Genomic DNA, 26,997 nt, shown 5'->3' with positions numbered 1-26,997 from the left:
TTCTCCTGACTGTGATACAACCATTAGGACGAAGGCGCGTGTTGAACATAGTCCCTCGTAAATTGCGCCCACGTTACCATGCAATCTATTATTGGGCAAATCCACACACCATTCCTACTTGAGAAATGAAGGCACTATTAATAGCCAAAGCTCAAACTTCTTACAACATATAGTGTGGCAAATGGAAAACAATGGATTCAGTATTACAGAAATGATACCAAGAGATTTTTTCTTTCAATAGATCCACAGCCTGCTGCAGAATGACAGATCCATGTTAGTGTCCATCGAGGGAAAAAGCCACTAAACAAATAAAAGCATATGGTATAGTCCAACATAAAGCTTTCAGAAGACACACACGCGAAACACGCACGCGGCTTCATCCACACAAAGGTGGGGAAACAAAGGCAAGTGACAGACAATGACACCATCCAGAATCTCTATTGTTTGTGGGTTGAACACGTCATTAAAAAATGGATCTTCATTCTGATGGGCTCCCTGCAGGGTCATTGTTGCATTGTGCTTCCTCCGTGGACATCAAATGACTGCTCTCGTTGTAGATCGCTTCAGCTTTCATAAACACGTTTCGAACTGACTCCATGATCAGATTTCCGGTCGAAGCTGGACGCGTACAATGCAACAGTATTTAACGCGTCGCTTCTCCAATAGTATACGACCGTCAGAAGTATCGTGGGAAAACATGTCATTGCTTACATTTTTAATTACATCTAATGTTCTAAAATCATAGTTATCAAAGAGTAAGCAAACTCAACAGAATTAGTCTATAATCAATTCCCAAGGTTTTACAAGGCCACTTTGCTAAATTATTTCAATCAGACTTTAGAAGAAATACAGTATTTCTTATCCTGTTAGCGTAAATTCTAGTCAAAACTAGATGAATTGTTTCAAATTTGTATAGGCTAAGATGAGCACAGAGTTCGGAAACTGTTATTACATTACGTTTTGGCATTTTGGCTCATGCTAATGTTATATGGTAGAGGCTCCAACACAAGTCGCCGGCCTCCGTGGCGGAGGGATTAGCATAGCGCGCGCCGACGTCAGGGATCCCGGATTGGGCATGGGTGAGTATGAGTGTCCCTTCATAAATTTCATCAACTTATTCTCATCTTCGAGATTAGCCGAAAGGTGGCAGCAAAACGAAGTAAAATAAACCGAATCAATCAATTGAAATCAAGTTCCTGATGGGCCTCCCTGATGGCGTAGTGGTAACGTAGCCTTGTATTCAAAGGGTCCTGGGCTTCATACCCTGTGGACGAACATAGTGGTACGGATCCAAACTTTAAACTCAAGGTATTCTCCGATTTTGCCAGTGCGACTAGTATATTTCATGGATGTGGATTAACTCGTGTCTGTCAGGGATGAAAATGTATTTCTGTTTCCAGGAATGGCAGTACGTTGTAGGGGGAATTTCTCCTCCACCGCCCCTGTTAATTCGTATCGTGCACATCTCTACTTCGCATTGATACAAGTGTCTAGTAACTCGGCCATCTTTATATTCAACTTGGTACACACAACTTCAGTGTCGTCGCCTTGTAATCAAGGGGTCCCGGGTTCGACTGAATTAATTTTAGTTTTTTCTACTCCTGGCTATCTGTTGTCACTGATTAAAAACACTCATTTCAGCATGAGTTCAACATCTTCCGAGTTCTAATTAAAACAGGCTTCCCGATGTCATAGTGGTAACCCTGTCGCCTTTTAATCAATGGGTCCCGGGTTCGATTCCTGATGGAAAACACATTGCAGTGTTTTGGAGCTCTTCTTTAAACTAGCCCGTCTGAGCTTAAAGTGGACTTATCGAAACTTTTCAATGTTACAATTTCCAAAGCCTTTTTTCATATCTATTTTCTTCTTTCCCCTTTACAAATCATACAGAGAGAACAAACCAAATATGATCGATTTTCGCTGCGTGAGCATCTATGTCGTTTCATCTCTACGAGAATCAATGGAATATAATAGAGGGATATTTCTTTCTCTCTAATCGAATGGAGTGGCTGTAGAGTGTGAGGCTTGACGTATCTTCCTGTATCTGTAGCATCCGCGCTGTATTTTAAAAATACATTATCTTTCTGCCGTACAGATATATCAGTCCATCCAAGCATGTTGATGCAATTATTGCGCTTCTGCACATGGCATATATTTTTAAAAACAAACATTTTTTGACGTTCGCTCTGTGCCAGCGCATAAAGATTAGCAAACGAAGGGGACGTAGGATCGATACGTTGCGGGGAGCTTGCAATCCAGCGAGGGAGATTTTACGCCCGATGCCTACGTTTCGACAGCTCTCGAGTACGAATATCTTCCTCGGGTATGAAAGAGTCCATTCAAACGAGATTTTGAACCTTTATTTGACACGTCTTAGAGGATATGGAAGAAATTTGTTGCGTTCCAATGCGTGTGTCCGTGACAGCAAAATGTGTCTGGCAAGACAAGACGAAGACAAGATAGTATTGGCAGTAGGTTTTCTTGAACGTTTCGGATATTTTGGTTTAGTATGCCACCTTTCTAAGCTCACCACCTCTTGGGAGGACCTGTCCGCCGATTACATAGTGCCGAGCTCCGTCGCGGAAGGGTTAGCACAGCGCGATAAGACACCAGGGGTTCCGGTTTCGAATCCACGCCTGGGTATGGGTGTTATTTGTGAGTGTATCTTCATCAATTATATCATATCATCGTCGCGATTATCCAAAAGTGGCAGAAAAGTGAAGTAAAATAAACCAAATCAATAAACCCCATAAATTCTAATGGGTTCTGTAAAATGTTCTATACGGTCTATAACCCATTTATACTTGCTCATTTTCTCTTCCGGACGGAAATTGAATTTATTTACAATTCCTGGACCTTAAACAAACCTGAGGTTTTTGAAAGTCCAGGTACCCAAACATTGCAATGGGTTCCATTTGGTACCGTAACAGGACCGAAACCTTTTTTTCTCGCACAATTTAAATTCAGCCCCAAGTAGTGTATTGTTTCATTTCAATACGGAACTTGGACCGTATTTAAATTGATCCGAAAAAAAAAAGGTTCCTGGACCAAATTTAAATTCAGCCGAGAAAAAAGGTTCCTAGACGGTATTTAAATTGACCCTGTAAAAAGGTTTGACATACTTTACAGATCAAAATGTTCTTTATGGCCCAGAGCACATTTACGCTTGCTGATTTTCTCTCCTGGAGAATTGAATTTATTTAAAATTGCTAGATGTTTAACAGCCCTGCATAGTGGCAACGCTGTTGTTGTTCGCGTCACGGTGATTATAGAGACGATAAAAGGTATTTCAACCATTAAGGCAATTATTCCTTTCTAAGTTACATTCCCAGGCACGCCGATCACAGCAATAGATATACTCTATAGTACTCAAGCTACTTACAGTACATTTCAAGTCGAAAAATGACAAACTTTCGTTATTTGAGTTGAATTTTAAGTCAACTTTTATGCACAGATTCGCTAATCTGGACTTGACCTATAGTTTAAAGTGGTATCCGAACCCCTATATGCCTCCACCGGGTATCGAGTACAGGACCCTTCATTACAAGGCGGCTAAGTTACCACTGTTGTAATTATTTTTGCATCCTATACGCAATTGTATTTTTTCAGAGGGATATCCGATTCGAAATAATTCATGCCATGTTTTATGCATGGTGCTTCACTCGCTCTCGGCACCTGATTTTCGCTTATATAAATCAAACTATTGGTCATAATGTAATGAAATTTGCTACGGACCTACCTTGGTGTATGAGAAGCATTTTCTAGGACTTTAACGTTATAAAATTTAAGACTTTCACATTCGCTAGCCCATTCCAGATCAGTTGCATTTCACGTCTAACCAAAAAGGGCTTTCGTGAAGCTATTTGGTCTATTAATCTACCAAAACATTTATTTTGTAATCCTGGTAATTTTCGCGATACTGACAGCTAACACGTCCGGAGTATTAGTATAATTTTTAGGGGGATTTTGATTGATTGATTGATTTTGTGTTTTAAGGCCACTTTATCCACAGTAAGGGTAATCGGGACTAGGCCTACAGTTTAAAGTGGGATCCGAAACACTTATGTGCCTCCAACGGGTATCGAACCCGGGTCCCCTTGATTACAAGGCGACGACGTTACCAATCTGGGAGGCCTCACTTTTTAGGGGGTAGAGTTTTGTTAATTGCCAGTTAAATATAGGAACATTTTTGAATTTTAAGATCTTTGCTAAATCCAAGACTACTTGGAGACTGATGGATCGTTTTAGCACTCAACAAACACGCTCGGTTAGATCAAAGCCGATGTTAATGATTTGCCAACACCCCGAAGGAAATGTTTCAGCTTGTTTTAGGAATTTCTCAGATTGCGCGAAAACAGAAGAAAACCTCGTCCGATTTGCGATGAACAAACTTCTCGGTTGCCAGAGGCTGCAGACGGTGAAGAGAGAGAGAGAGAGAGAGAGAGGTGGGGGGGGGATTCCATTTCCCTCAGCATGCGGTTCCGAGCGTCTAATTCGGAGTGGGAAAAGAATGCGTTTCCTCTTCTCGATAGGAAAGCGATCGGCGATTTCTCTGAACGTAGACTGTTTCCAGGGCTGCATCTGTTTGTAAACATTTCATCAGGAGCTTGTTCCTGAATTCCTCCCTTGGCAGGGAGGTGGATAACACAGCATCAGATGCTTCAGTTCTGAACAGTGCCTATCTGTTTCAATTTCAAAGCGCGGGAGTACCAGAAAGTTAGGTTACAGAAGAGAATTTGGGGCTAGATACTCAAATGACTGCCGCTTTTCTATTGCATGAATTCAGGGACGTACCTAGGCTGATGTGCTGGGAGGGGGCAGTGGGATCTTTTTAATTCGAACTGGAGGGGTACACGAAAAAAGTTCAAAATTCGACTTAAAAACAGTGCATTTTGTATATATGGTAAATTATATTCTGCTTTCTATGTATTCATAATTTATGTGCCATATTAAGTTTTTAATATGCATATTACAATAGCTAAAAAGATGAAACCAATTATGATCTAGATAAGGAGACCAATATTCCCAGTACAACTAGTTATTTTAAAAAAAAACTTTTGATATTATTGCTATAATTAACCCATAAATCGTCTGCAGTGCATAAAATATGTAAAACCTTATCCTTCTTTCATCAGTTCGATAAATACCCACACAGACCATCACTAAGCATAGAAAATTATTGCAAGCGACTCCACAGTTGTCTTCTATCAATGTTCGTTTTCACTTTGTACAAAAAAAAATTCAGAACTCAGTAACTTTTCCCGCATACTGAGCATTCATGTAGAGCATGATTTTCTTGTTTAATGTTTCAAAAATATCCACACAGACGAACTTAATAATCAGTGTAAGATGCATGTCTCTATCGCTTTTTGTACAAATGTTACGTACGTTGAAAGTCTCGGTTGCGTGACTTTCTGGACACCCTGTAGTTTCTGAGATGGTTGTCGCAGTTGTTGCTGAGAAATATCCTAAAATGTACTAACATGTATCTATTACCTATCAAGTTCATTCTATTCCAAATTTCATTCAATATATCTTCTGATTCTCCACAATGTCACAAATTAACTTTCCATCAACCTATTGACTATGAAATTTGTTGCATTCTTTTTCAAACACGAACAGTTATTTGTTATACAGAAGGTGAAGTCTGATCTTCAGTGAGATAAATGATAATACATTTGCAAAATTGTAATCGTGAGGTTCAACACATGATATTCTGGTTCTGCTATGTGCGGATAATCAATTATAGATTCAATTTCATTTCATTTCAGTTTTTACAAAAGCAATCAGTTTTCTGTCAAGCATCAATTATCGCGGAACGTCAGTGCCCTTATCCCCCCTCCAAATTGGTATTGTTTAGTAATGTGGCCAACCGTAGATCGGAAATAGGGAAATTTTAATTATATTCCTGAGTGGAAGGGTTAATTTCTGGTCAGCAGTGAAACCCAATAATAACACGTAATAAAACCTTTCATCCCAGATCTGAGTTTTTATCTGTGCATGATTTCCAGAAATTTAATTAACAAAGTGAATGGTTTCGTGGTTCCGCTCTGCGTGTGCCTTGGTTCTAAATCCTTCTCCTAGACAGCTTTCCTTGAGCGATCCACAAATGATGACATATTACCCTGAGGCTTCCGTTAAAATGAGGTCATAACATGATTATTCACACCCACTATAATGGAGACCCCATCAATGTCATGGAGTCATGAGTTTTCCTGTAATTTACTGCCATGTTTCAAGCTGAGACCTTGATTTTTTTTAAAGAAATGTTTCTTTTTCTGGGGAGGGAATTATGTATATACAGGGTGGTCCAAAAAAGTTAACCGAATTTAATTAATTCATATGTCGGTTACCTTTTTGGGACCACCCTCTGTGTGTGGGTGTGTGTGTGTGTACACACGTGTATCAAAAAAGAAAACATGTATACACAAATATTTGCAAGTGGAGTATTTTGTTACAATTTAAATGTCTTTCTGAACTTCGTGGCGGAGTGGTTACCACAGAGTGATTCGATGCCAGGAGTCCTTAGTTCGAATTCCGGACTGTGCATGGGTGTTATTTGTGGTTGTCACTTCAGAAATTGCATCACATCATCACTCATCATCATCTTCGCGATTAGCCAAAAGTGGCAGAGAAGCGAAATAAAGTAAACCAAATCAATACAATTGTAATGTCATCTTTAGGGCCCGGGACTTTGTCCTATAAAACTTTAAAATATGTATGTAATTAATTATGTTATAAAATTGGAAAAATATGTCATGAAAAATTAAAAATATGTCAGAAAAATTCAGAAGTATCCCCAGTAAAGCCAAAAATATGCACAACAGTACATTCGAATGTCTCATTATACGGGATGTCAGCATCTTCCAAGGAAGATCGACTTGGAAGGGGGTGGGGTATTAAATGAAGTTAGAATCCCTTTAGCCATATAATGTAGTGGGAAAATACTGACAATATATTGTGAGGTTCACTGCAATTATCCAAAATGTTATTTGCTATTATGTCAGATTTACACCTTTGTGGAAAGTAAAGCATAATTGGCAGCTCGCTATATAAAATGGGGTATTTTTGTTCTGTTCTAGTTGGTAAGAAGATGACATCTGCTTTAATTTCTTCGTTCGTAATTTCCTTATCCAGCCATCGATAATATGAACTATCCGTTGTGCTAAAGGTACGAATTATAAAATTAAAATAAATAAATTATAAAATAATAGACTATATGCAAGACAATTACGAAATTCTACAGAAATATATCTTATTACGAGAAAATTGAAGAAATATGTTGTAAAAACACGAAATTGGTAAAATATGTCAAAATATGCCTTATCAAATTTGTCTATTTCGATTGAATTTAATCAGATATGTAAAGATCTCACCCCAGTATCCGATCTGATGCCAAATAAAAAAATATGTTATAACATAAAGTCCGGGGCCATAGACTCATCTTGTATCAACTTCAGTATTTTAACAGACGAGAACTTGCAACGCAATTTCAGTAAATACTTCTAAAAATAACCTGGTGTTTTGTCCTAATTATCATACAGCCCAAGAATCTCAGAAGTAGCTACTGAAATATGATGCTTGAATATTTCCCTACTTATGTAATTGTTTCAAACAATTGAAAGCTAAAAAGTTGTTGCCCTCAGTAGATCGAATATGTTATAACATAAAGTCCGGGGCCATAGACTCATCTTGTATCAACTTCAGTATTTTAACAGACGAGAACTTGCAACGCAATTTCAGTAAATACTTCTAAAAATAACCTGGTGTTTTGTCCTAATTATCATACAGCCCAAGAATCTCAGAAGTAGCTACTGAAATATGATGCTTGAATATTTCCCTACTTATGTAATTGTTTCAAACAATTGAAAGCTAAAAAGTTGTTGCCCTCAGTAGATCGAATTGTAATTGACACCAATAACACGCATTAGGTAAAATGAATCTGACGTGGTTAGAAATGCTCGTATATATGACCAGAACAGAACCTTTGATTTGAAGAGCTTGCAATCAGTAACGGCAAACGCCGTAACTAAATTACACCAATCCAATTACTGTGTAAACCTGACTCTGTACCTTTGCATCCGCAATTGTATAGAACAGGAACATGAACTCCGAATTCAATACTCCAGAGCATAATTAGGTTCCAGAATTAGGATAATCCTGCTCATTAAACCATTGCTGCTATCCAAGGGAGTCAATGAGAAAGGGAACATTGTATTTTCCGGGGGCTCTTCAAAATCCATGACACAAGGAAAAAGCATAGAAAAGTAAGAAATGTGACGTTTCTGTATGTTGGAGGTTAGTGAAGGATTACAAGTGAAAAACACGCGATCGTCATTCAGTTTTAAAAGCACAAATGAATGTATTATAAGCAGATATTGAACTCGGGTAGCAAACCATCTTCGCTACGAATTACTGTCCTCAAGAAGTTCTGCCATTCTCCGCTAAGAGACAGCACTGGCACCTTCTTGCTTTTACTTCTAGACTGTGTTAATCTTATCTGTGTTAAAGATAACAATTGTTATATGTTTTCCTTCGTTACTTCACTCTTATCGATTTCTTACAAATAGCCTAAATATTTTCAGTTGTTTCCTATTTTATAATATATGTACTATCACCGGCAATAAAATAAATAAAAATGGGACACCTATATCCTGAACTACTTTCTTCCTGCAAGGCATTTTGTGCGTTACCTAACTCCATGGCGATGAGTGGATTAATAGCAAATTTCAATGGCAACTTCTACAACCGCCGTAGAGTTAGGCAACACGTGTAACGCCTTGAAAGGAAGTGAGTATTTCAGACTCTAGGTGTCCCATTTTTATTGCTGGTTATTGTACATGGCCGTTGGCAGCGAGGATCAAGGAAGTCACTTCACTCCTCTGGAATAAAGAAAATTTGACTACTCATTCTTACCTTCTCCCTTGTATTTCCTCTTTTTATTTTCTTGTACCATATTTCTAGTTTTATTTCCTCTTTTCTCTGATTTAGTATTTCTGTTCGTGCGTACTTAATTTCTTCTTGATCATCTTTTTCTATATATTTTTTTCTGTTTTCTGTTTAATTTTTCTCTGTTTAGATTGTGCACGTCTCTTCCATTCTCCCTATGGATTTCTCTCGTTTCTCTATGTCTCTATCGATCTTTTTCATTTCTACTTTTCTCTCACTCGCTGACTGTTTTTCTCTCTGCTTCTGGTTTTATTTCTCTCTCTCGTTCTGCCTACCACTTATTTCTTTCTTTCCTCTCTTTCTGCCTCTCACTTCTATCTCTCTCTGTCTCTAATTTCTCTCTCTCTCTCTCTCTCTCTCTCTCTCTCTCTCTCTCCCTCTCACCATTCTTTCTATCTCTCTCTCACTTCTTTTTCTCTTCTCTTTCCTTTATCTTTTCTCTCTCTCTCTCTCTCTCTCTCTCCCCTCTCACCATGCTTTCAATCTCTCTCACTTCTTTTTCTCTTCTCTTTCCTTTATAGTTTCTCTCTCTCTCACACACACACACACACACGCCCTCTCACCGATCTTTTCATCTCTCTCACTTCTTTTTCTGTTCTCTTTCCTTTATCTTTTCTCTCTCTCTCTCTCTCCCCCCTCTCGCCGTTCTTTCTATCTCTCTCACTTCTTTTTCTCTTCTCTTTCCTTTATCTTTTCTCTCTCTCTCTCCCTCTCACCGTTCTTTCCATCTCTCTCACTTCTTTTTCCCTTCTTTTTCTCTTCTCTTTCCTTTATCTCTCTCTCTCTCTCTCTCTCTCTCTCTCTCTTACTTCATTCAGGGGAGTTTTCTGTTTTAAGTCCACTTTGTGCATGAAAAGGCTAATCGATACTGGGCCTATGGGATCGAACCCGGGACCATCATTCAGAGGAGATTGTCCCATAAATACAGGAGAGCAGAGATTTACGAAGTTATATACTAGATAATAGTAACAGGTAGTTATAGACTTGTAGAGAAGGACAACTGAATGTAGTCGTTAGCGCCGCTGAGGTTTGATGTTGTCATTGCGTAGGAGTTCGTAGAGAAAATGCACGACACCTGTTAACTGCGCTCCGCACTTTACTTTGGCGCCATTTGTTGACTCTCTTTAAGTGACTTCAACCCATTCGTTACATCCTGTTAAATATACCACGTGATTAGACAATGAGATGCTGACAAAAAGAAAATATTTCTTAGGGTATAATATTTAGCCATTTCTTCTAAGACCTCTCGTGGCCTCCAACCAGTAGGACAGATAGAAATCTTGACTAGCACAATAAAGGTCTATTGTTTTCAAAAGTTTGTGTATCTGAATAGGAGTACGTGTATAAAGAAAATGAAATAAGGAGAACAAGATAACGGCTTTTGATATGATGATGGAGAAAATCAGTGTTGAAGCAGATATTGTTAATTTTATTTAAACAAATTGTCCGGTAGTAGGAACAGGTTTCTGGACAACACAACTTGCAACACTTTTGAAAATTCAAAATCACGGTATTAAAACGAAATTACCTTGTGTTTATTATTGAACTACAATTATCACTAATATTTGCCCGTTATATTCAGGTTTTTGTTTTGTTTCAATTCATGAACAGGGTTTCCAAATACGAGTTTAAAATAGCCACAAGACCTAAGTGTTCGGTACTTCCCTGTTCCTCATCAATTCTCTCATTCTTTATTGTTTATTTTATTTCTTTTATAACATGTACCATAAAATATTCTGAGATCTTCTATCCATGTATCGGGTTGAGAAGGAACACAGAGATGTCAAATTAGAAAACAAAATTTGAACAGATTATGGCATTTGAGCTACCACAAACATAACGTTAGAGTATCTTTTAAGTTTAATGTACGATGTGAAACGTAGGGCACGAGGATTAAAAATTATATTGCCTTTATTAATTATTCGTTTTGCATCTGAATTCAATAGAAATAACTTATATTTTCATTGTTGCAGATCACTGAGGCCTTATCCTTCCTTCATTACTCTGGGCACGTGCTTCATAGGAACGTTTGTCCAAGTAGCATTCTAGTGACCAAGAAAGGTACGTGGAAACTCGGAGGACTAGAATTCACAGGTAAGCTGAACATTTTCTATCCTAACAATAAGAATATCGTGTTCTTCAGTTGACATATATTTATGTATTTTTGTAATGTAGCGGATTACACGAAATTTTAAAGGTAAGACATAAATTGAGCTATATCTAAACGATCGACCTCCCCTATATGTGGTTTAATCTTTGTTCTCCCAAGTTCAATCTTGGGAGAATCTTACAATTTTAATTGAAAACAACGTATACAAATTATGGTTTTATTTGTGTGTTTCGTTGACATGACAACTATTTTCTTAACCTAAATGACGGGATTAGAAAAAATGAATAAAAAATGTGTGGATACATGTGTGATTGTACACAGTTTCATTAATTCGAGTGCTAATTATTGAGTTAAAGCGGAGTAAAAGGTATAGGATCAATGGAAAGCTACATGCACTTATATACACCCCGGCACAAGAAGATGCAGTTGAATTATTTCTTGATCCGGTCGTGAGTGGGTGTGATGTGATCAGCATCACGCCCCTGACCGCCTTTACGCCCCAGGGTTTCCCCCAGGTACCCATGTCATTCGATGCTGGGTGGGCGCCGGGGCCGCTTCCGTTAGAAAAGTTCCCGGATTTGAACCGGCCGGGGATCGAACCGGGGACCTTGAGCATGGTAGTCAGACGCGTTACCGACTTTTTTTTTATCACACATCTTTCACACATGTCAAGTTTCACTGTATTCACATTGGTTCTCATTATTCGGACAAACACAAACATCCAAGCCGAGCGGGATTCGAACCCGGGATCCCTAGCATTGCAGCGCTATGAGCTAACCACTCGACCACAGGGTCCGGCACCAACCGAGCCACCGCGGCTCATTATAAATGTGTGGTTTATATTAAAATTAATAATGTCTTCTTTCTGCAAATGTTACTATTACCAATAACAATAATGTGTATTTGGTAGCATTTATTCACCAGAAAAGCAAAAAAAGAGTTGAATTCGTACATTTCTTAACTATTCTCGAATCTATGGAACCATTGTTTTGTATTTCCTTATGTCTTTGTCTCGTTCTGAGATAGACTTGAACAAAATTTCTGTTGCTAAATAGCTTTTGCCTTCGAAGCACAAAAATAATAAACTCTACTTTCGTTAAAACCTCTTCTATATATTCATGAGATTTTACCATCAAATGCTTCCCCAACGCGGGATTACAACTGTTTTGTATTGCTTTTCCTTTCTTCCTATTTCTTCCCTACCTCACTCTTCGTCGTTTATTTTGCCAACACAGAGAAAAGTTGAGAGTCCTCGTAATAAAAACATGTGGACCTCGTCTCTTGCAGCAATTTCCTTGCGTCTTGCTCGAAGGCATGGCTCCGCTGGACTTTGTGTCTCTAAATTAAACAAGGTCTGTTTACCTTTCTTTTCGTGGAGGGTCATTCGTGAGAATGGTCGTCTGAAATCCTCCTTTTCTTACTGCCTTTTTACTTCGTTTCATCTCATGCTATTCAACTTTGTGTTCTGTGTTTGATGTTTCAGAACCATGTTTGTAAACTGTTTCATAAAAAGGTCAATTTTTAACGAAATATCTGGATTTTTGAGAAAAGCTTGACTATGGACTGTAACTTATTATGACGTGCTAGCGTGTTAAATTCACTCAGAATAATTATGAATGCATTTTAATTAAATTCAGTTGCCCTTCAACTACAACATTTGGTTTTATTGTACGCACTACTATTACATAATCTTCAAAAAACAATGTTGTCCCTGATCATGCAATAACATCTACTTTTATATTGATAAATAGATACATATATATATATATATATATATATATATATATATATATATATATATATATATATATATATATATATATATATATATATATATATATATATATATATATATATATAATTTATCATGAGAAGCCGCGGTAGCTCAGTCGTTAGGGCGTCTGACTACCATGCGAGGGATCCGGGTTCGATCCCCGACGGGGAAGAACCGAGACTTTTTCAACCTATTCAAGCTGCTCCGGCGTATAAAGTGGCTACCTGGAGGAAACTCTCGGGGGTAAAAGCGACCAGAAGCATGGTGCTGATCACATCAACCCAGCTCGGCCGAGATCAAGAAAGTGTGGGGCTCTAACCCTACACACCTCCATACGCCGTCATGGCGTGGTGTAAAGGACAGGGGAGCACTTTACTTTATATATATATATATATATATTATCTATCATGAGAAGCTTCTGCCTTGATTGTTATAAGTAACCTAATAAATTAAACAAGGCATTTAAAAAGTGGTTTAATATGTGGTTATGAAGGAACAAACTATACATAGTTATATTTCGATACATAAACATTTTCTTAGTACTGATTACTAATATCAATTGTAAAATCGCACCTCGTCTTGAAGTTTTTAAAAAAAATATTTAAAATACAAGCGTGATTTTTACAATAGTGCTCGCTTAGAAGTACTGTTGAACTAACGATTCTCTGAATGCAGTACTAATTGCACTGAATCTCGAAATTTCCGATTACAGTAATAGCGGTAACATCTTGAAAACTACCCCATGTAACAAAGAAAAAAATGATAACATATTTTCATTTAGAACTGATTGCCTCAGGCCAATATTGTCTTAATAAACTAACTTGTGGTGTGTGTGTGTGTGTGTGTGTGTGTGTGTGTGTGTGTGTGTGTGTGACTGTGTAATGAGTGTATACACTTGAAACAACATTGCTATATTTCCTATGGGTTGAATGGGTAAATGGTTGCTGTTGATGTTCGTATGCGAATATTAAGTAGAAATGTCACCTAGAACAGTGGTTCTCAAACTTTTATCTTATTGTACCCTTTAGTCGTAACTAAACGTCTAATGTTACCTCCCCCCTCCTCACAGATTTTCTCCGAATAGTTGGGTTTGGGGATTTTCTTTGGCTGTCTGATTGGTGGGGCATTTTTGATATGGTGTAGGTGCGTGTCTGCAAAAAAGGAAAATGGAATTCGGGCTGTATGTGGAAACATGGTAAACTAACATTAGAATCCTACGTTTATTACATTGTTGGGTGCTGTTACGTTTACAATATTTATGATTAGTTACACAAATAAAACTGTGAAACACATGTATGGCAAGAAGTATGTAAAAAACTTTAATTTTCACATATTTTTCCAGAGTCATTGAAAAAAGTAAAGAACATGAATAGTTTGTCAACAAACTGTCAAGCACAATTTTGGAGTTTTCTTGTAAATCGTAAGAGTTTGTAGTGAGAAGGACGTACCTGCATAGCGACGAAGTACCATGTCTGGTTGTGCACTTAAAACTTTCAAGCGGAGATTCGGCTCTATTTCGATACTTGTTTTTTTAGCTACACCGTAGATGAAAAACCACACTCCGAGCTGAGTGCATACCCCATTCAAGTAGTTCATGTACCCCTGAGGGGTACGCCTACCACAGTTTGAGAACCACTGTCCTAGAATAATATTAACATTTGCCTGACAGAGCCTAATCCGTTGCAGAAGACCACTAGATTCTCTTCTCGCCCCGGTCGCTGAAATCCCTATCTGTGGCTCTGTAGGAGTTGGAGGAATGAGATCTTGCATACGTATTTCTGTGGGGAGAGATGAAACGCCTCGTATACGAAACACCTGTCGTGTCGGCCGAGGATCTCGTTGCACGCATTAATGTCGCCGCAGCGACGATAGCAGACACCGCGAGCTTGTTTGCTCGCATCTAGACAATCGTTGATTCTGCGTTGTCATCTCTGCGTGGAAGTTAATGGCAGACAGTTTGAACATCGTCTGTGATGTGGTTCCCTCGGCACCTCCACTCTGCACACAGTGAACATGTCGACACATATGCAACCTAGCGCAGCACCACCGCCATCTTTGTTTTTCTACGTAATCGTGATGTCCACTACGGATATTCGCTTTCTTCTTAGTTGTCAGTCTCCACATATCACTTTCCGTGGATAACACATCTCGCTAAACCCTTCCCTACCCTTATGACTTCGACTGACATATTCGCTTCCTTTGGGGAATCCCTTGCGCATCAACTTCACACATCTGCCACGTCCTTTTTTGAATAGAGCATGTCGCATTTCTTTGTGGAACGCCCTTCGTCGCGGTCATATGTTTGGCCGTTGTGCCAATATTTCCTTGTAAACATAATTTTCACACTTTTTCTTACTTCAATAACTCCGAATGGGTGCCGTTTTCGGCATTTCGTGACATGAACTTTTGTGTTTATTTTCACTCGTAGAATCCCCTCCTAAGCGTTGGAAACGAACTTTAGTAACACCCTGTATATAGTTTTTTGAACAAAGGGATTTCAGTCGCTATGAAAGCTGTGTGGAAATGGAAAATAGAACGTTTTGATTTAGAAGGGTGGAAAGTTCACTCGAAAACATTTGAATTAAAATATTATGCGATTTCTGCTTTCACATGAATTCAGCAATGGGTGTCATTGACATTATGGGTTTGGAAATGGGAAGAGGGGAAATTAGGAGAAATTAAAAACCTACTAACACCACTGCATTTTAATAGGTCAGAATTCAGAGAGATTATCGTGTTTGTGAAAATCATTCAGAATGTATGCCTCTTGAATCGTTTTTGTGTGTGAGAAACCCAATGTATTTATCCCTTCCATTGAAAATTCAGTGATGTCTATATACCTCTTCTTAATACAAATCGCTAAATTCACTCGCTAGTACCTGTGTGTGTTCCATATAAAATCAAAAGGTGACACATGTACACACGCCAGGAGTCCCTGGTTTTGGTTTGGGTTGGTGTTTTAAGTCCACTTTATGCACAGTAAGGCTAATCGGGACTGGATATATGGTTTAAAGTGGGATCCGAACCACTGTGCCATGTGCCTCCACCGGGTATCGAACCCGGGACCCCTTGATTACAAGGAGACGACACTACCACTGCGCCATCGGGGAGTCCCCGGTTCGAATCCTGGCCTGGGAATGGGTGTTTCTTGTGAATATCATTTCATCAATTTCCTCATCATCCTCATCTTCACGATTAGCCCTAGTGGCAGAAGTGCGAAGTGATATAAACCAAATCAATCAATCAATATACTGTATGCACGCAAGTTGGCTCTTGTGTTGTTAAAAATAGTCCACGTGAAGTTTTCTTTATCCCTAGTTTCGCCCATCTCTTTCTGTGAGGATAGCTTGATTAACCGAATACCCGGAGGATCCCTCGATTCCTCTACTTGGAAAATCAGAGTTGCTGTTTACTCTCCAAAGACTAACCCTCGAGGGTTGGCAAACTTCCCAGACCTTGAATTCCACTTTTATTACAGACCCACCCCGGAATTTAATTTAGAGTCATGGTGATTGCGAAATTTTAAAATAATTGATTTCCTCCACCTGGACCTTCACAGTTTATCATCGCTTTCAGACTTCGGTTTCAAACAAGAGAGTGTATTATTCTACAAAATCTTCCCAAAGCAACTTCGAAGAGTAAGGGAAAGGACCAATATCGTCCCTTTTTTTAAAACACAAAAATTTCAGTTGAAAAAGCTAAGTGCAAGAATGGAAAACAACACGATTCAGAAGAATATTATATATATGAGCTGTATATAAATAATATACAAAATACCTGCGGAAAAAAAGTGCTCAAATGCACGAAAGTAAGGTATGCGTTGCCTATAGTTCGACCACAAGGAAAAAAAACCTTCCGTCAAAAGCGTTCGCGCTTCTTCCCTGCTGTTGTCGCTGCTCGGGCAGTGTTGCCAGGTCAGACTTGAAAAAATCGGGAGAATGTTGCTTGGGAAACCAGAAGATCTGCTACAGAATCAAATGATTTAATAGTAGCGGATGAACGACGTTTTGAGGGGGCATAGGCGTGCGCACTGGGGGGCAAGGGGACTTCCGCACATTTTTCCAGCGAGGGGGAAACAATGTATTTTTTTTTCAGGCGGGTGAACGAGGCATATTAACCCGTAATAGCGTTGCCCTCTCAGAAAACACCACTTGAGTTTGAAATTATCACGTTCCTATTATAATAATGGATGTAAATTACTCTGACTGAAATCAACTCGTATGTCTGAAATAATAGGTACTTTGATGTCAACATTCATTTTCCAGAAGAGAATGTAGCGAGATACGTAGTTTGTGAATAACCTAGAGTCGCCAAGCAAAGGGTCACAATAAAAGCCCCCTGCTGCAGTGGCGCGCGTTGTTTACGGTACAAACGCCACAGATACTTTTGTAACAATGGTACTAAACCCAGCATCCTGTGTTCGGTGAAAAGAAACCGAACATCTCCATTTCAAGTCAGATGAGCAGGGAACTCGATTTTGAGCAGGCAGTTGGAAGTTCCACAGCAATAGTTTATTAAGCAATTCTTCCGAGAAATCAATAGGCCTGGCAACACTGACGTGGGCCGCGCTGATTGTTCCTTCCCCCTTGCCATTTCCACACCCGCCGGTGCGCGCAGGTTTCTTTGCTTGTGGTTCCACTATAATATCGTCTCCTGCAACCATAATGAGAAAAACTTAAGCTGATGGACGTTGGACTGGAAAAAACGCAAACGTTTATCTAGGCACTTAAGCAAACTGAACAGGTGAAGTGAATAGGTGGCTTCTGTCCTCCAGCACAGTCCTCGTGGCACCACTTTTTACAAGTTGAGTATTACACCCATTTTTCACCATTCCTGTCGGCAGAATATAAGCCATCACAATACAAGCACACGGCATCTTCTTCACTGTCTTCATAATCCTCGTCTCCGTCTGGATAATCGTCATCGCTGTCGTCATCATCTGTGCTTACAAGTTCAGGTTCTTCCTCATCTTCCGATGACGAACTTGGATATTTGGTGTTCTTCTTTCTCTTCTTCCTTCAGGCCCATTTCTTTCTTGCGAACTGCTTCCATAGCTTCTTTATCCCACTGTTATCTTCGTTTTGTAGGACCAGGAGGCATCTGAAACGATGAGAGCGCAATGTAACTGGGAGCCTAATATGGTCCCGGGGACGGTATTTAGCACATATAAGGGGACGATATTCGGATCTGTCCTATAAGCACTATGGCGTCGTGATTGATCATGACGTGGTACGAGAAACGACCGATCAAATACATTTAACTATACTTTACAACATCTATTTTGATGTACTAGATAAAGGTAAAGTGAAACACCTACCTTTCTGTGGTGCGGTGGTAATGAATACAGCACTCCTAAACTTTTGGATACAGCAAAACACTTATTTTCCACAACACAATCGTTAGCGTGCACACAGCAACCTTTGTTCTCTCACTGCATACTAAACAGGCCATGTTCAAATAGTTCTGCCTGTTTTCCGTAGTTGGCAGCACGTTACAACGCCAATAACATGGGGGACTGTATTTGGAGAGAGGACGATAATCGGGTCCTTTCCCTTACCCGTAAGTACGCTCGTAGCCAGAATTTTATTTCGGGGACTAATCCCTAATCAGCAGCCGCCATCTAAAGGCGAAAAAGTGAGGGAGGGGGTACAAGCCATGACGATGAATTTCTCGGTATGTTACAACTTTTTATACAAGATGTTCAATCCTGTTAAGGAAGTAAAATTAATAACCACTATACACTATATAATTAAGATTTTTGTAGGATTTCGGGGGGCTCCAGCTCCCGAGCCCCTCGTTGCTACGTGCCTGCCCGTAAGTCAATGATATGCTAATGGATGATATTCAATGTGACGTCAGCGGTGCAGAGCATGATGGTAAATCTAAACCCGGTGTTTACCACTTTTAATCGTATAATTGGAGATTTTCAAATGAATTTTCCATTTGGTGAATTAATGCGTAGTGTGTGTGTGCGTTGTGTATGCCTTCGTTTATGTATTAATTGCGAGAGAACGTCATACCTGCGTACAGTTTCGTCGGTGGCTAAGATAGCGTGATTATTTCAACCCAGGGTGAAATATGAACCGTATTTGAAAGGCAAGTAGTGTGTTTATGGCTAGCTGTGGTTGCTGTATCACCTCTAATAACATTCACACACAAAAAAAAAAGAAAGTTGAAATGTTGTTTATCAATCAGTGGATGCGTTCTAAGTATGCATATATTAGTATACACTTTTCAGCATATGTGTCTCAATACACAAACAAAAAGTGACAATGATATGTTACTGCCTCCAGAAGAATAGTACACAATTTTGCACTTTGGAACGTATTTATAAATTATCATTTTCACCACAGACAAATTTGTCTGCGTTTTCACAACACAAAGTGTTATTAATTTAATTTATGCTCAGATGGACTAGTATCGTTAAAAATGTACCTGCACCGGGAATCGAATATTGGATCCTTCGATTATATGAGGACAGCATTAGATGATATGCGATATCCCGATTGCTTCCATGAGAAACAGGCTCCCTAGTCATGCATGTCTTTCGGATGTTACATACCTTTATACAGTGTTGTTTTGTGGCAAATAACATCTTTTCAGATACTTTAGTCATTGTTACGAGAGTAAGCAAAATTCGAAGGACTACATTTAGCATATTATCGTTATACTTGTAGCTTGAATCACTGCCACAAACAGTGTAAGCGCAATGCTTATCAACTGTGTTGACAAAACGTTCTGAAACGCTTGCCGGAATCATGGCGGCGGAATTGTGGGGGAAGTTGTTCGCTGAATATAATCTATTCTGATATGAGAGGAAATTATAGGTGTGCCCATTTTTTACAGAAAGATATAAAGATAATATCCTTTCGCAACAGGATTTATAAAATGTTTTCCTACCACTTAATTAATTATGTAGCGATCGAATTTAACTTTTTGAAACACTTGGCAGGCCATCAGAGGGAAAAAATACATTTTTCCCCCTTAACAGTTGCAAAACTTACAAAGCTAAAAGGTTCAAACAATTGCGTAGTTGGTCTATTTTACCTCTGTTCTATGATGATTTACTGTGCAGTATATTGAATACAATTGTTAGTTCGCTGCACTTCTCTTTGACTCTCTTTGCATTCACGCGTCTAGTTGGTTACAGCGAAGTAGATTTGGTGTCACATAGTGTATTTGGTCTCTGCACGGTTTGTACTACGTTCTAGAGCGGTGTACGGTGTGGGGTATGATCACGTGGTACGTGCTAACCAGTCAAATATAGGTTGAAAGCAGCACGCATTTGTTGAACTTGAACACCGCTAAGTGTCTACTTGGTTGAACACAATTTCTTTGCACCAACATGACACTGGGATGCACCTGCACTCCACCTGGTGTCAAAAAGTGTAACGAACTAGACTGGGCCACTTTTAATGTAACCCTATAGGCTTATCTGAGAAGCAAGATCAATTTGCGGGCATTCTGAGTGGCATGGACCTTACACACTTTTAAACTCCCTTGTCAGCATTAAAAATGAGTCATCTGCATACAGGAATGGCTCGAATGTACGATGTTTTACTGTACAGGAAAAGTCACACCACGTTCGCACTCGATACTCTGTTCCCGAGGTTGGCTGAGGCAGAGACCGTCTCCTGCTGTAAGATTAATTCAACACGTCTTCCGGAGGAGCCTTCCCTGAGATTTATGCCTACTTTCTACTCAATAGAGGGAACCACCGTCGGAGCATTTTGCGGATGGCGGTCTAATGGGTCAGGTGACGCTGCGAGAGAAGTTGAATGGGGCTCAGGGGAAATGCAGTTGAGGAGGTTGTTGAGACCTTCCGCTCCTTCCGAAGGCGAGTCGACATTGTTTCTCTAATAACCTTCACGAAAGCCACGTCGCTGTAACAAATTATGACCAAAAGAGGAGATGCGGTGATATTCATAAGCTCATCAATGAGGCGACTGAGTTTATTTATTAGACCACAAATTTTAACCAGGAGAATGACCAAACCTTACAAATGTAGAGTTGGAGATGGATGGAATGAAAGAATGAATTAAGATTTTGGGGTACCATTTTGCATCCTCCAGTCTATAGGAGGAAAAACCTAAAACGTTTACATTAAAGTTTAAGAAAATTATTTAAAGAGCCCCTTGAGAAAGGTTAAAAGAACAGTGTTGTAAAGGGACCTGCATAACATATACACAACACATTAAAAAAGGTAAAGCCATAAGAAAAAACCTCCTCAGATTCAGTGTAGAATGGCCTGTAATTCTCATAAAATTAAAACATTGGTTAAAGGACAAATAACAACTTTTACTAACGCAATTTTTGAGCGAAACTAGGTTCTGCTGTTATACATATATCCAACCTTCTTCAACGCTGGGTTATCTGAATATGTCACTTGCATAGTTTTGTACTGCAGTATGACCCTGTATGCCTTTACATCCTACACCTTATCTCTCCCCTCGTCGCCTTGTAATCAAGGGGTCCCGGGTTCGATACCTGATGGAGACACAAGTGGTTCTGATCCCACTTTAAACTGTAGGTTCAGTCTTAGCCTTACTGTTCATACAGTGAACTTAAACACCAAATCAATCAACCTTATATCTCCACTTCGTTCCTTTCGTGCATATGTGTACAAGTATCTACATCTGTTCCCACAGACAGCATGTGTTTCAGTACTGTAACTCTTCATATACTTTACATTTTTAGGCGTCAATGTTATTTTACCCTCTTCAACTACAGCTATGCTCTCATAATTTGTCAAAATGAAGTTTGGGCGCATTCCAAAAGTGGTCCTATTCCATTTGAATAACAAAATGAATTAATACATTTTGTATTTTAAAAAACATTATTATTGTTTTAATTGCATTATAGTTTAAATATTTGTGAATGCATATAATTTGCATATTTCACCAACATATAATAATAGACTGTATGCTTTACAGACAAAAGAAGTCAAACTTTGCTTCATTTTTAAAGCATCACACATTTTCGTTAATGATTTTCATACATTTAGACTATGTCATTACACTCAAATTCTTTTTCTGGTAGCGTCGTCGCCTTGTAATCAAGGCTTCGATACCCGGTGGAAGCACATAGTGGTTCGGATTCCACTTTAAACTTTAGGCCCAGTCCCGATTAGCCTTACTGTGCACAAAGTGGACTTAAAACACCAAATCAGTCAATCAATCAAGTTTCTTTCATTTGTTAGTACTTCATAATTCCATGAAATAAGTTCATTGTGAAAATTTCAAACCAATCGCATGTCTACAATCTTAGATTGTATGTGAATGTCACACACAAAGCGCACACTGCACATCGATCACATTTGCTTACTATGCCTGCCTGGCTGGCGAGCAAGCGAGTAAGAACTGTACACAGAGGCATCTCGTGAACGCATGCGTCAATTGTGGGAAAAAAGAACAGCTTGCTCTGCGACGACATTCATGAGCATTTCTACATTCTAATTTCTTCATATAGGAGAAGTATTTATTTTATACGAGAGCGCTGAACTAAGCTTATATTACATTTCTTGGATCTGAAGTGAAGCATGCATCAATTGTTGGAAAAGAATTATTACTTTCTTTCACTTCAGATGCAATAAATGTAATATAAGCTTAGTTCAGCGTTCTTAGTACCCGGTTAAATAGAAAAACCTGGCAGGCACCGAGGACTGTGGAGTGAAGCTCGTTTGCGCAATTTCGAACACCTGACTTTACGTGCGTTATGCATATTATTGTAGGTCCGACTCCTTGTGGACGAGTTTCTTCCAGGTCTCGTACAGGCCTTTTTTTGTTTTTCTTAGTTTGACAACCATTAGATATCCATTCAAGAGCAAACTAAAACAAACCTTCACATAGACTATCCAATATATTGGTTACAAAGACAACCTTGCAGCATAATGCAGGAAACTTATGAGCAGTTGATAACGTGAAATTTGTAAGCAAGTAGATGTATGCGTTCAGAATTGATAGAATAGACAAAAGTTAATAATCGCCAGACAATATATTTCCCCGGCGTGTAACATTCTAGTTTTCTTTTGCACGAAGGTTCTCAAAAAATACGGGTGCATCAAGAATAAAATTAAGCGATTTTAAATTGATATCCAATAAGAACGCGCACGCGTTTGTGAAAAAGTTCTCCAATTTCTGCAGACAAGAACCTTAAGTGAAAGCCAAATTGAAGAAATTCAGTGAGAATTAGCGACGTGGTTTTTGAGAGCAGAAAGAGCAAAACTGGTCGAATAAATCTGTGTAGGTAAGCTCTGAATTTTGAGAAAAAACGTGATCAATATTAATTATCTGCAAAATACGGCTTCGTGGAAATCCTCTTTGAGGTGATTATCTGCTCCCTCCGGTTCTCAATTTCCACGCTGGGTACGTCAGCACTTCGCCAGCGCCAGAGATTGTGGGAAGAATAAAACATGGGATGAAATTGACTCTAATCACCAAATTAATTAGCGTGAAACGATTATTAAAAGAATGTGAAATTAACTGGAAATCTTACTTCTACCTTTCCAGTTATTCTCACCACAAATGACAATTTTGCTGATCTTTTTCAGTTGAACACAAAAGGAACTTGGGGACTCATCATAGTGATCAGACTATCGAACGTACCCTAACCTTTCTCTATATATTCGCATCTGAGAAACACACATATTCACACATTAGAAATGTATTTATTGCTTGAAACAGATATTGCATACAATTTGATTGTATGATTTATGTAAGGAACCGTGAAGGGGTCTTAACGATGACTTAGTGGTAACGCCGTCGTTCATTCCCGATTAGCCTTTCTGTGCATAACGTGGACTTAAAAACACAAATCAAATTAAATATACACATACACGTGCGCGTGTAATTCGTTGAAACGCCACGACATTACAATTGTTGACTTGCACACATGAAAACATGATATCCAGACACTGAAGCATTGTTTGCAAATAAGGGTCGTGTTTAATGCGAGTCGGTTTACCAAAAGGTTCTAACCTAAAGTAGTAACAAGGAAGGTGTAAAATACAGAGAAGAATTTCAAGCATGGTCTACATATTTCACATGTTTTTACGTATTCTAGTATTTTAACGTAAAAACACGTCAAGTGGAGAACCCTTTTTTTTGCGCGTAAATACCCGACACTGGTCACAGTACAATTCCACAATAAGACGTCACTAAAAACTTTAGAATCTGAGGAAGAAACAGACAGGACATGTCGTAATAGTAGATAATGTTAAAATACGGTTGTACCTTTAAAATTACACGATCAGAAGTACAAAACTTATTTACGATATATTTCATCAAAATGTCAATTATGCGATGCATAAGCTAGTAGTCTGACCCTTTAACCTATTGGCGAGAGCCAACCTCCGTGGCGGAGTGGTTAGCAAAGCGTGCTACGACGCCAAGAGTCCCGAGTTCGATTCCCGGCTTAGACATGAGTACCTTTGTTAGTGTTCTTTCATTAATTTCATGGTATCATCACTCATTCTCATCGTGGATTAGCCAAGAGTAACAGAAAAGTGACATCGACCCTAAGTAACAAGACTCAAATTAAATTTACCACACTAGAAATGTACATGGCTGCAAACAGGAAGGAAGACATGGACATGTACAGTCCAGCCAGGGAAGACAAAACTTAATGGAAAGGTCTATTCCAAACGCGAGGGGGGAAGCAGGTATGAGCACCAGCCAAACTACACTGTGATATTTTGTTTATATAGATTTGCTTGCTTTTATTTTCATTCTGAACCCTTCCATAATTTGAAACATATTTCTACTTACTTCATTCATGTTTCCACAGCAAACGATTTTAACGGAACCCTTACCTACCCAAGATGTCATTGCTGCCACAGACCTCCAGGTGCCAGACCGGAAACGTAAGCCTTTTTATATGGGTCAACTTTAAGCCAAAAATATCGTAGAGATGGTGATACTATCATGGCAGCGAGCATACCTTCATATTCCTATTTCTAACAACTATTTGGAAGATTCTGAGTCATTGCACCACACAAGATTGTAATTTTTAAGTTTACTAAGACGTATATAACTCTACATATTACACTCCACAAGTGAGTAATAATTTCTTCATAAAAATGAAAATTTAACAAGCTCTAATGTGCATCTCCGCCATATCTCTAGTCCCAGGACTATGCACGGCTTCAATCAAAAGCTCATTCTTTTTAGTCTGTAATTAGAGGAATGTGATTTCTGCCGTCACCCCTATTTTACACTGAACTAGTCCTGTTGGCGCATGCGCACTTCTGTCCATGGTTTCGGCTAAGGCAGCTTGACTGTATAGTGTCCAGATATCACATAACTTACTTTTGAGGTACAAAAGCTGTTGAAATATGGCTACGCGGTAGCAAAAATTGCAAAATTATGGCAACACTGGTTTGCCACAACCTAAGCACATTAATTTTTTATCTCAAACAAAACAACGGTTGGACTGCCAGTTCTATTTGACCGTAATGTGTCTTTCAATACAGGTTAACAATTAGAATGTGACGCACGTTAACTCTGTAATACGTAACAACGTTGTCTATGAGCGAACCACCGGAAATGATCTGCCGCATGCAAGAACGATGTTGAGTACTGCTATTTAATTATTGATATAAATATTACTTTATTGGAAGTCCACTTTAATGGCACGATGAATAGTTTGTGTCCAACCAGACGTGAGGACCCTAAACTGCTTCTTCCCCACCTACCTTTCCCCGCGTCAAGCTGAAGAAACAGAGGTCTGTGCGCTGGATGGTCGTAGGAAGAGAAGAGAACTTTGCATTGCGCTTATGGGAGTATTATTTTACTTGTTCTCTTGGGAGAACATGGCGTAGAATAACACATGAACGGAAAGAGAACACGTTGAAGATTTGATTTGTCACAGGAAAAAGTCGAAAACTCCCATTTGATTACCCGTAGCTTGAGGTTGTTGCATTTTTTCTCCATAAGCAATGGATGGGAACACCTGGTGCCAGTGGCGGCGATTAGGGGGCGAGGAGGGCAGTTGCCCCCCACTTTTCGCCTTTTGTCCCCGCACTATGCTAAATCTTATCTACGAAGGGAAATATACTGTCCTTGCATCCCCTAGTTTTGGAACCCAATCGCCGCCACTGCCTGGTGCGAAACTGTCTCTCTTCACCTTAAGCAGTGAGGTTAGAAAGAATTTGCTTAATTTTCTCTACATTCAAACCAGGAATGAGTTTTAGGTGTTTAAAGATGAATTTTCATTCAAAATATTCATAAACGGCGTCTTGCAATATTTTACGATGCATATCGAGAGTTTTTGTAGGTTTGGGAATTTGTGGGTGTGTTTGAATGATTCTATCTATGTTCCTTGTATATGCTCTACTGCAACGCCCTCTGCGTTTCCCCTTTCTACTTCGCAAAGTTCATGAAAGAGGCTCCACCGAGCACAGATTCCAATCAGGCCTTTTCGAAGGTAGAAAGAAATGTGAAAAGCGTGGAAAACGTGACAAGGACTTTCAGCATTCACCCTTTTCAATTTCAATCTGGGTAACATATTTGGAGAATGTCATTGCTGACTCAGGCTATTTTGGACCCCGGGCGTTCAGCTCTCTATCTGCTCCACTCCTGTGACAGGTTTTATTGAACGCGGGAGGAAGCTGCACGACAGACGATCAGGAAGCAGGGACCTCCCTCCCTAAATCCCCCAGACTTGCTCACGTCATTTCCCGACATTCATGTTCGCTTATCGCCTCCTCCCTTACCCCCCAAACCCCCTGGCTTCATTCGTAATTTCGCTCGGAGCTTCTCCTTGTGACAAGTCTAACACTGTAACCGGGAGCTTCCGATTTACTTCCATTGAAACCAAATTTAGCGCTTCACTCAGGCGAACGCCCTTTCTCCCCAGCCAACCCGTTGCAGCAATTATAACTTTGAAGAGGAGCGTGTTTGTGATACAAGGACTAATATAAATCTGAAGCACAACCTTCAACATGCGCCCAGAACGCGTTCGCGTTCTCTTACTCCAGAGAATCCGGGAAAGGAATATAGGTGTGCAAGTGTTTGCTTGCACCCCGCCCCTCTCCGGCATTTTAAATACACACTCCGCTACGTGAAAATAGTAAACGAGATCTCAAAAGTTTTTTCATCGTTAAAAGTGAGTAAAAATAGCTACGCGGAAGATGCATGATTGTGCTGGTTCATTGCATGTGAAATGT

At 39.3% G+C, this 26,997-nt stretch overlaps 1 protein-coding gene across 1 annotated transcript in view; it reads left to right on the top strand.

Annotated features, from left to right (window-relative positions):
• bma (SCY1-like protein bma) overlaps positions 1-26,997 on the top strand; it is a 554,791-nt gene that overhangs the window by 257,425 nt on the left and 270,369 nt on the right. Inside the window, exon 3 of the mRNA XM_083123076.1 lies at positions 10,923-11,043. Within this exon, the coding sequence (XP_082979202.1) occupies positions 10,923-11,043 (121 nt within the window). The remainder of the gene's footprint in view (positions 1-10,922; positions 11,044-26,997) is intronic.

Source organism: Lepisma saccharinum, chromosome 5, assembly GCF_977018435.1.
Source record: "Lepisma saccharinum chromosome 5, izLepSacc3.1, whole genome shotgun sequence".
Lineage (NCBI taxonomy): Eukaryota > Metazoa > Arthropoda > Insecta > Zygentoma > Lepismatidae > Lepisma > Lepisma saccharinum.
The sequence above is the reverse complement of the archived record's forward strand: the minus strand, read 5'-3'. Positions and strand labels throughout refer to the sequence as shown.